The sequence below is a fragment of the Mercurialis annua genome, linkage group LG6, assembly GCF_937616625.2.
Source record: "Mercurialis annua linkage group LG6, ddMerAnnu1.2, whole genome shotgun sequence".
Lineage (NCBI taxonomy): Eukaryota > Viridiplantae > Streptophyta > Magnoliopsida > Malpighiales > Euphorbiaceae > Mercurialis > Mercurialis annua.
The window spans coordinates 2,872,325-2,882,641 of NC_065575.1; the positions used below are offsets into that span (position 1 = coordinate 2,872,325).

Consider the following 10,317-nt stretch of genomic DNA (forward strand, 5'->3'; position numbering starts at 1 on the left):
TGAATTTTTTTTATCAAAAGAAATTTATAAACATCAAAAACTTAATTAAATTCAGTATAATTTTTTAATTGATTTTTTGATGTTTATATCTCTTTTAATAAAAAATTATTCTTAATCTTATTTTAATAAACTAATTTTTTTAGCTAATGTTATAGTTTGATAGACATTTTAAATTATTTTTAATCAATTATTTGAAATTTTTAGCAGTTTTATGGACTTTTTTGAAAGAAATATAAGTTTAAGGGCCAAGCAATCAGACCCTTTGAATAAGTCAAATAACATAATGTTTAACAAAAGGGGGTAGTAGTTAATTTAATCAAATGTCAGGGGGTAATAGTTGATTTAATTAAACGTCAAGAGTAAACAATTAAATTTTTTAAAGTCATGGAGTAACTAGTAATTATGATTTAAAGTCAAGGAAATTAGTAATAATCTCTTAAATATATTATACTATCACACCCATCTGGTAAATTTTTTGTTAGTAAACTTAACCAAAAGGTTAGATTTGACCTTCAAACTTATTTTTTGTCTAGTTTCATCTGAACATTGTTAATATTTTTTAAATAAATAAATTTTCTAAAATAATAATAAATTTTCTAAAAAATTATAAAATTATAATATAAAATTTCAACAAAATATATTTATATATTTGATAAAACATTCTAAAAATATTATATAACATTTCAACAAATAAACTAGGTACAATTACATTGATGTTGAATATATAATTTTTTTTATAAAGATCATTTATTAACTATATAATTATATATGAAAATCATTAAAATGTGATGATATATGAATCTAAAATTTATCTAATATATTCATGTTCAATAAGATTTATAATATCGTATTTTAATAATTTAGTATTTGAAATATTATTTAAATATTTTGGGAATTTTTAATAAAATTTATAAATATATTTTTATTAAAATATTACATCATATTTTAATTAATTTTATTGTTATTTGTTTTTTTTATTTTTTTAACAATTCTCGAATTAAACTGGACAAACATTAAGTTTAAAGGTTAAATTTAATCCTTTAACCGAGTCGACTAACGGAAAAGTTACTAGACGAGTGTGATAATGTAATATATCTAAACATGAAGGGTGTTAAAATGGATTTACAAAAACCAAAAAGTTGGATCAGTGTATTTCACTAAAAAACTGGAGGGATTTAGTAATTTACCCAATATAATTTGGGTTATTTGCAAATTAATACACAAAATTTACCCTAATTTGCAATTACAACACGAACTTTAATACTTGGCAAATTGGTACACCGATTTTCATTTTTTGGCGAATTGATACACCGAACTGGAAAAACACTAACGTGGACATTGTCATATATAGCCACGTGTTGTTGTATGATTGGTCGGTGTACTAATTTGCCAACAAAATGAAAGGTGGTGTATTAATTTGCCAAGATTCAAAGTTCGTGTTGTAATTGCAAATTAGGGTAAAGTTCGTGCATTATTTTGCAATTAACCCATATAAATTTAGTTCTCTATGTCTAGTTCTTGAAAAACCTTAACCCTAACATTAACTGTAAAATTTGTCTACAATGGGTATTTTAGTAGGATTTGCATGGAGAAGTTGTATAAATATAAACCAGTTTTGATTTTCATGGAAAACATGTGATATTTGTAAGAGAAAAAACATGAGATATTTGAAGCATATCATTTGCATGAATTAACATTATCAAGATATAGCCAATTTATTTAACATAATCTGGACATTCAATTTTTTGTTGGTTCAAAGAAGTATAATAGTTGGTTTATTTATATCATTATGCTTAATAAATATTGTGGATCCTTTATATGATATTGGAGGAAATTACATCTTCAACTAAGTAATTCTTTAAATCGTGTATTGATTAATTAGGTTCCTTTCCTCTCCTATTTCTCTCTGTGCAAGAAAACCCTAAGCTTTTCTTCCTCTTTCATTGGGCCGCATCATTATAAGGAAACGGTTTCTTGGCTAAAAACACCTCGTTGATTTTAGATTTTTCATAATCTCTTCTCTTGACATTAAATAAATGGCTTTTCATATATACCGGTTCTTTTTTTTATGTTCTTTTTTTAGTTTTATCTTTGTGCAAGCGTCTTCGGCGGCTCTGACGTCATTCAAGCGTTTCCAGTGGCAATCCGGCATATCCGACATCTTTCTGGGGTCTCCGCCGTACATCCGTCGCACTTTCAGCTTCTCCTTCCTCTCCGACATCCCGGTATATTCGGAGAGGTGGAAGATTAAATTTTTTTTTTATGTTCTTTTTTTAGTTTTATCTTTGTGCAAGCGTCTTCGGCGGCTCTGACGTCATTCAAGCGTTTCCAGTGGCAATCCGGCATATCCGACATCTTTCTGGGGTCTCCGCCGTACATCCGTCGCACTTTCAGCTTCTCCTTCCTCTCCGACATCCCGGTATATTCGGAGAGGTGGAAGATTAAATTTACAAATTTAATTTCTTGAACTAATTTTAAGTCTTAGATTTTTGATATATTGCTTTTTTATTGTATTCTTTTAATTTTTTTATACTCATATTTGGCTAGATTTATTATTTGATAGATCTACTATTTGATTTAGTGTGAGTTTGTTAAATGACCCTAAGAGTTTTTGTAACAATTTGCTAGCATAGTTGGTGTGGCTAGGCCCGAGATTTTTATAAATCGTTTATCATTAATGAAGTTTCTATATTTTCCGACAAAAAACTAAGTAATTTTTTTATTATATGATGTTTTCTTTATTGTATATATGATGAGACAATTTTTTTTTATTTCTCATACTAAAATAATTCAAACATGCACCGATCCCGTTAGTAGAAACAGTATTACTCGTAAATTTCATAGTGTAAAACTTTAATCAATTTATAAATTGTGTTGCAGGTGATAGGATAAAAAATCATATCCCATTAATTTTATTCTCAACTCATTCTAACAAATTAAAATAAGCTAATTTCTAAATATAATAATTTTACTATGTCAAAATTTGGCCTATTGTCAAAATTTAGAGTTTCATATGTTTCCTTGAACTGCATCTCAAAAGTATATTAGATTCAATCCAATTTGATTAATTTTATAAAATTTAAAACAAACCATACTATAAAAAAATAAAATAAGTACAAACCAAATCAAATATTCAATTAACTAAAATTTAAAACTATTTCAATTCAGTTTGATTTGATTTGTATAAATTTAGGAAGTTTATATGATCATTTAGGAAGTTTATTCGATTCAGTTTGATTTGATTCAGCAGCTCTTGAAGATGCAATTGTGATTGCTAGATGTTTGTCGCGGAAGATGCTCGAAGCGGATCAGTTAGAAGATTCGAGCAAACAAATTATGTCTGGAAAAATTGGAGAAGCATTTGAGATGTATGTGAAAGAAAGAAGAATGAGATTGGTTTGGCTATCGGCTCACACTTTAACTAAAATTTAAAACTATTTCGATTCAGTTTGATTTGATTTGTATAAATTTAGATTACAAATTACATATCATAATTAAATTAATATATGTTGTTTAAGTAAATATTTATACATAAATATTTACATAATTAAATTAAACACACACAAGTACGATATCGACCAAAAATAGTGATTTAGAAAAATTGAACCAACCGAAAATATGAAAAAAAAAAAAACGAAACAGCCAAACAGAAGAATAAAAAACTCCTAAAAAACAAACTTACTGATTTAACAATTTATTTAGTGAATAATATAATCATCATAAACTATAAATTATTCAAGCTAAAATAACTTTAAAAAGTAAATTTCAAATCATTCAATTGATTTCCTCTATCCGGTTTTAGAATGAGTTATGGGCCATCACGGTCCTAAATTTGTGCATAAACACCCCTTCATTGTCGGGTCATTTGAAAAAACATTTCCGTTCTTGGGGGCTTTCTTTCGGGCTCCTCTCGATCTTATTCGTAGTTGAATTTTTCTGAATTTTTTTATAAATATAACTGCTTTAAATTTAGTTTAGTAATTATTTTGTGACTTAAAAAAAGTCCTTCCAAGCAATTAGAGTCATTACTTTTTATTTTTAGTTAAATTAACTCCTAAATTATACAAAATATATGTGTTTATAGATTGAGGCAATTATTTTTAGTTTTTCATGTTGTTAATTTATTGTATAGGAAGTTTATATGATCATTTTTTGTTTTTAAAAATATACTTTATAATCTTTTTTGATAGAAGTGTTAAATTTAATTTTAAACATTATAAAGTCTACCAGATGTATTGCACCTAAGATTTTTTTTTTTTATGAATACCTAAGACATATATATATATATATAGTTAATCTAAAATTGTTTCAATAGTAAAATAATTTTTTAATTAAATTATAACTTCTATTTCATTATTGATTTTATTTTATAAATAGTTTATTATTTAATTTATAGTTTTAAAAAGGCTTAGTCATTCAACAACACCCGTTTTTTTGATTTTTTTCATTTACATCTTTAAAATCATCAATTTTGCCCCATTTTTCAGTTGTAGCCATTTGTCCAAATAGAATTGGAAAAAAATTATATTATTTGAATTTGGATTTTTATCATAATAAATTTTACAGATGAAGTATTTCCCTCTCTAATTTGGACAATTGGCTACAATTGAAAATGAAAATTAAAAAATGGGTTAAAATTTAAGATTTTGAACAGCGTGAACATAAACGGACAAAATCAAAAAAGATAGAATATTTTTAAGTGGTTAGACTTTTTTAAAACTATAATAGAGATAAAATAAGAGCAAACCTGAGCCCCTGATATTTATTATAATTCACATTTTAATTCCTCGTGTTTGAAAACCAAACGATTTCATTTTTATTTCTGTTAATGATTTAGTCCTTCCGTTCATTTTTATTGTTAGTCAACTGAATCAACAAAACTATATGGTCCTCCGTTTTTATTTCTCCCACTTTTATTTTTGTCAATGACTTCATCCCTCATTTTATAAAAATTATTTTACCCTTAAATACTTTAACTCCATCGACTAACACCAAATATAGACATAGAGATTAAACTGTTGAAAAAAATAAAAGTGACATTTGATTGTCAAACAAAAGGGACTAAAATATAAATTATGTCAAATATAGAGGGTCTCATAGTTCATAAAATAATGTAATATTCAAAAACTAATAAAACATAAACATAGGGATTAAACTGAACATTTACAAAAATTAAGAAAATATAAATTTAGTTCCCTATGTCCAGTTTGTAAAAAACCCTAACCCTAACCCTAACTCCGGCGGCCTGCATTTCTCTGGTTACGCACATACAATCTCACAAAATGGGTAGGGTCCGAACAAAGACGGTGAAGAAATCATCCCGTCAGGTAATCGAACGGTACTATTCACGTATGACCCACGATTTCCACACGAACAAGAAGATTCTCGAAGAAGTCGCCATTATCCCATCGAAGCGGCTCCGTAACAAGATTGCCGGGTTTTCGACCCATTTGATGAAGCGGATCCAAAAGGGTCCCGTTCGCGGGATTTCACTGAAACTTCAAGAGGAAGAGAGGGAGCGGCGGATGGATTTTGTGCCGGAAGTTTCGGCAATTAAGACTGACTTGATTGAGGTTGACAAGGAGACGATTGATATGCTTTCGGCGCTCGGTATGAGTGATGTTCCGGGTATTGTTCAGGTCGAACTGGCTGCTGCCCCTGTTACTCAGTTTACTTTTGGTAGAGGGGCCGGTGCTGGTGCCGGCGGTGCAAAGAGGTTTTGAATTTTGAATTTTATTGCTAGTTTTATGTTTTAGTGAATGTTTTTATGTTTTATGGTTATATAGTTGTTGAATTGAAGCATGATGGATTCAAATTTTGATGCTTAATTTATATATTTGGATAGTATTATTTATTGTTATGTTGAATGGGATTGATATTTGTTCATAATATGATCGAGTGGTTATGTAATTGTTTTGTCAATTTGCTGTTTTGTGTCTTGCAAAATTATGTTTTTGTTTGTTGTTTATCGGAGTTTTAAATTTGATTGTGGCGTAGACCGGATTGTTTGTCTATGAAGTGTATTGCTTCTTTGGTTGATTGGTCATCCGACCCTAGCTCGCCCATGAAACTCTTGAAGTCTGGGAGTTTTCATGAGCAGGAGGTATGGGGAGGAGCTCTCAAGGAGGTATGGGGAGGAGCTCTCAAATTATACATTACACATTACTTTTGATTGATAGTAACATCAGTAGATTATTGATGAAACTCTGTTTGCTATTTTTGACTTGTGAGTAATTGTGTCTATTATGTGATTTATGAGGTTAGTGAAAGTAAGAAATATGCATCAATCTAGATGTTGTTGACAACGATAGTGTCAATTTTGAAGAAAAAAAATGGTTATTTTGTCGATTTATTCGTACTAGTACCAGGATAACGTTAGTAGCATGGATAGTTTCTTGGTTAGTGAAGAACATGCTATTACTTTAAAAGCTTTTTATCCTTAACTTGTTGCTCTCTGATTTTAAATTTTCGTATAATTAATGGGATCAGGTGTCTCTCATCTAAATGTTAGAGCTAATTTATAACAATTTCGTTGGAATTAGGCGTCGTCATTTTGAACAATCTTGAAAAAAATTGGCATTTCGCATGCCATTGTTACAGTGATGGTTGCTACATTTTCTTCGTTTGCTGTATTCTCTTTGTGCGTATCATTAGTTTGGATATAATTCTTGATGTGTTTTTCAGAATTCTACTTTCATTTGATTATTTTGGATAGTACTTTTGTCGGGTATCGAGTATTGCCCGATTTACTTCTTATCAGCGCCATAATGTTCATGTTAGATAAGTTTTAGGAATTTGTATTTCAATTTTGTTGCTCATTAATTGTAGTTATGGCTTTATTTTTTATCAATTTATACATTATTGTTAATATGAATTGTCAAAAGGAGTTTCAATTAATTCGGTTGGTGTGATCAATCCGGTTAATAAAACATTTTAATTTGATTCCTATTAAGAAAATTAATTAAATATTTTTTCAGCAATTTAATCAAATTCATCAACTAATTGGCCAATTTAATTTTATGTTTCTAGAATTTCAGTTTATTCAAATAATTTGGCTATTTCAAGTAAAGAGAAAATCACGGCTAATATAATTTTGCTAAAATCGATCGCACGACTCATCCACCCATACACTTACCAAGTACTAACACTCACCCTGTGAATTGTCTTAAAACATTTATAAAAGAGCAACAAAAGGAAGAGACCAATTAATGGATTTCACTTGTAAAAGGGAAATGAAAGAGAATCTACTGATTTCAAGAGTAAAAGACCAACCAAATCAATGATCAATATCAGGTTTCTAAGGTTTAGATTAGGAATTTTTTTTAGCTAAGCAAAAACAAGCATAACAATAAAATGAACATCTAGGAAGAAAATTGCTCTTTCGACCTCTCTGTTGAGTTTATAAACCTGCGAGCACCATCCGAGCTCAGCTCTTCGTATACCTGGAGATGCGAAAACATAAGATCTATGGCATCAAAAGCATAAAATTGGTAATCTGATATGTGACTGCAAAAGGATAATGTGCATACCAGTCGCTTGTGAACTTGTTGAAAAGCATTGCAAAATTTCTTGGCCTCGGCGGCACCGACCTATAGATACCCACAATAAAATTTGTTAAAATGGTACCACAAAACTTCAAAGCATTGGATTCTTCATACATGATATAACTAGACCTTTTTCTTTCTTCTGAAAAACTTAAAAAAAAAATCCTCATTCTTTCCTAATTTTGCAAAAATAGGAATATCACATTTTCATGTAGTAATCCATCTTCAAGTTCTGAGTATGATGCCTAATCATACCAAAAAAAATGGCAAATGCATTCATCTAAATATTATATACACAAGACATGTTTGCCTACAGCATAGCAGACAACTTCGCAGCAACCTATATGAATACCACCAACTGCCAATACGCATTAGTCTCCAATGGCATAACTTAGTGATAGGAACGTATTGTTCAAACCTGCGGGTTGCAGATTCAAATCTCCCCCTCCCAAGTTGTGATAAAAAAATGCCAACGAGCATTAAAATTATACCACAAAATGCTGCAATCGCAATAAGCGACACAATTTCAAATGCAAGGATGAATAACACAATACCCCAGAATCCAGACACAAGATTTATTAATGAGCTGTAATCTCTTGGAACCACATGTATAATAAACAGTTAAAGAGTCTTAAGAAATTCTCAAAATCATCATCATAAAGGTCTACATCAGTCAAAAGAAACAAAAATGGTGTGGCATCACTAACTTAAATCAGCATCAGCCCGACCCAAACTAAGTGTCCATGGTGAATGTATTTCTGATTCCAAGACACACCTCGAGCCAACCAACTTATAACAGTATTAGTACAAGTCCACGACACAACTCAAAAGAAAATTCATGCTCACTGAACTTCTGATATCAAAAAACAATTGCACCTTAGGAAGTATCATCAACTTTTTGCCCGCTAATGCTCAAGGTCTGCACTAATGCTATGGTTCAAAATCTATAGAGATTATTTCATATAGGTTGGTCTACCAAAAAGCTCAAAAATCAACCAGTAAATAACTATATGTTACCACAAAAAATATACTAAAACACAGAAGAGTTCACTGTCGAGCAATTTGAGTAAGTAATATTGCATCATTATCACAAGAATGAGAATCCAAACAACAAATAAAATCAATAATAATACCTTACTCTCAGCTGCTACCCTTAGCTTCTCCCAGAATGTTTCTGTTCAAGCAACCCACATGAAAAAAGTTGTAAACAAACACAGAAGTAAACCTAAATTTAATCATAAACTAGCAAGATATAAAGCATTTAAAAATAAACGAACTTAATTTTCATAAACAATAATTTAAGGCAAATATTTAAAATTAGGATTGGTTGAGGGGGGAATTAACATTTGAGACGCAAGAACAAATATGTTAGTGTTACAACTGTTTAAGCACATGAAACTAGTTAAAGTCCGAAAGCCCAACTCAGTATCAACTTCATCTTCTCTAACCTATTCTTTGTTGTCTTCAGGAAAAAGAAACTACAAATTTAAATGGCAGATCTTTTTGAAAGCAGTGACATGTCATCAGCAAGAGAGGTGTTATTAAGAGCTCTAGCTCATGGTGTTAACAGTAGTACTACTATCTTTCCATTCTTATTTTGAGGGTCTTTGTATGCACATGATCTTGCATACTTGACTAAAACGATCGATCTTCCTTAATGCTTTTTCTTTCATGGCCCTATATGAATTTCTACAGTAAAATCAGCATTTACAAATAAATCCCGCTCAGCATTCACTTCAAGCTATCTTGCATGGAAATACCAAAACACTTAATGGGCAAAACCGCACTTTTCACAGGAATAAGTTATAGACATAATATTCTCGTGTTCCAGACGCATTTACGAAAACAAAAACAAAACACCGAAATGTATACGACATCACAAGTTTCCCTGCAACATAGTCTTCAAAATACTCTTCTAATCAAATAAAGCAAGCAAACAAACTAGATTGAAACAAGAATAATACCACTTGAATCACCAGGCTGAGTCTGAATTTCCCTTCTGTTATTACTAGACTCCCCTTTTTCGGGTGGCTCCTCCAAAGCATCCTCCCACTTCTTCACCTACATACAATAAAAGTGCAAAAAAAATATCATCAAAATCAGCAAAGCTCAAATCTTTGCAAAAATATTTGCAAGTTTTTACAGTTACCTGATTAAGTGGTGGTTTAGAAGTTGATTGCTTTGATGGGTCTAAATCAATCTGAAAATTAAAACAAAATTGGATATTGAATCAAAAAAATTACAGAAAAAAGAAGAAGTAAAAGTTAATGGTAATTACATGATAATTGCTGGGTCGGACAAGGGGGAAGAGATTAAGGAGGCGTTGAAATTCATCTTCTTCCATTTTCTTGATTCAGACGGTGGACTTGTACAAGAGTAAACAGAGACTGTGCTGCTGATTCTTGAATTTTCATGTGTAGACTAAATAGCTTTGCTCAGTTGGGCTTAGGAAAAGCCCAATACAAAGCCCTAAAAAGCTCAAGATGATTGATCATATGTGGGTGTGCAAATTATCATTTTTTTCCCTTTCATTTCAATTACTACAATTTAATTTTATTTCAAATAAGGTTTTTTTTGGTCCAAAATGCATATATGGAAGTCGGATTTTGACACATGACAATTGAATATTTGCTAGTTTTACTATGCAAATTTGTGATATATGAATTATCTTTCAAAGAGAAATTTTTAGATTAAATTATGCATACATGATAATTTTTTAAGTAAAAATATAAAAAATTGGCTCACATAAATATCTTTGAAATTATATTAAAAT

At 30.1% G+C, this 10,317-nt stretch overlaps 2 protein-coding genes across 2 annotated transcripts; one reads left to right on the plus strand and one right to left on the minus strand.

Moving 5' to 3' along the window:
* The first annotated feature begins 5,164 nt into the window (after positions 1 to 5,164).
* On the plus strand, positions 5,165 to 5,860 carry LOC126688137 (40S ribosomal protein S17-like). The gene has a single exon (XM_050382734.2). The coding sequence runs from the start codon at positions 5,283 to 5,285 to the stop codon at positions 5,721 to 5,723; it is 441 nt and encodes a 146-aa protein (XP_050238691.1). The 5' UTR covers positions 5,165 to 5,282; the 3' UTR covers positions 5,724 to 5,860.
* A 1,345-nt stretch (positions 5,861 to 7,205) lies between these two features.
* On the minus strand, positions 7,206 to 9,954 carry LOC126688138 (uncharacterized). Its single transcript, XM_050382735.2, has 6 exons — positions 9,823 to 9,954; positions 9,694 to 9,744; positions 9,509 to 9,605; positions 8,678 to 8,718; positions 7,530 to 7,589; positions 7,206 to 7,442 (listed from the first exon to the last, which is right to left on the minus strand). The coding sequence occupies exons 1-6, from the start codon at positions 9,886 to 9,888 to the stop codon at positions 7,362 to 7,364; spliced, it is 396 nt and encodes a 131-aa protein (XP_050238692.1). The 5' UTR covers positions 9,889 to 9,954; the 3' UTR covers positions 7,206 to 7,361.
* Between the last annotated feature and the right edge of the window lie 363 nt (positions 9,955 to 10,317).

Excerpts from the sequence above, each read along its gene's own strand:
- LOC126688137 (XM_050382734.2), top strand. The coding sequence starts at position 5,283 with ATGGGTAGGGTCCGAACAAAGACGGTGAAGAAATCATCCCGTCAGGTA.
- LOC126688138 (XM_050382735.2), bottom strand. The coding sequence starts at position 9,888 with ATGGAAGAAGATGAATTTCAACGCCTCCTTAATCTCTTCCCCCTTGTC. Across the intron at positions 9,606-9,693 it reads CTAAACCACCACTTAATCAG|GTGAAGAAGTGGGAGGATGC; the intron begins GTAACTGTAAAA and ends TATTGTATGTAG. Across the intron at positions 8,719-9,508 it reads TCAGCCTGGTGATTCAAGTG|AAACATTCTGGGAGAAGCTA; the intron begins GTATTATTCTTG and ends TTGCTTGAACAG.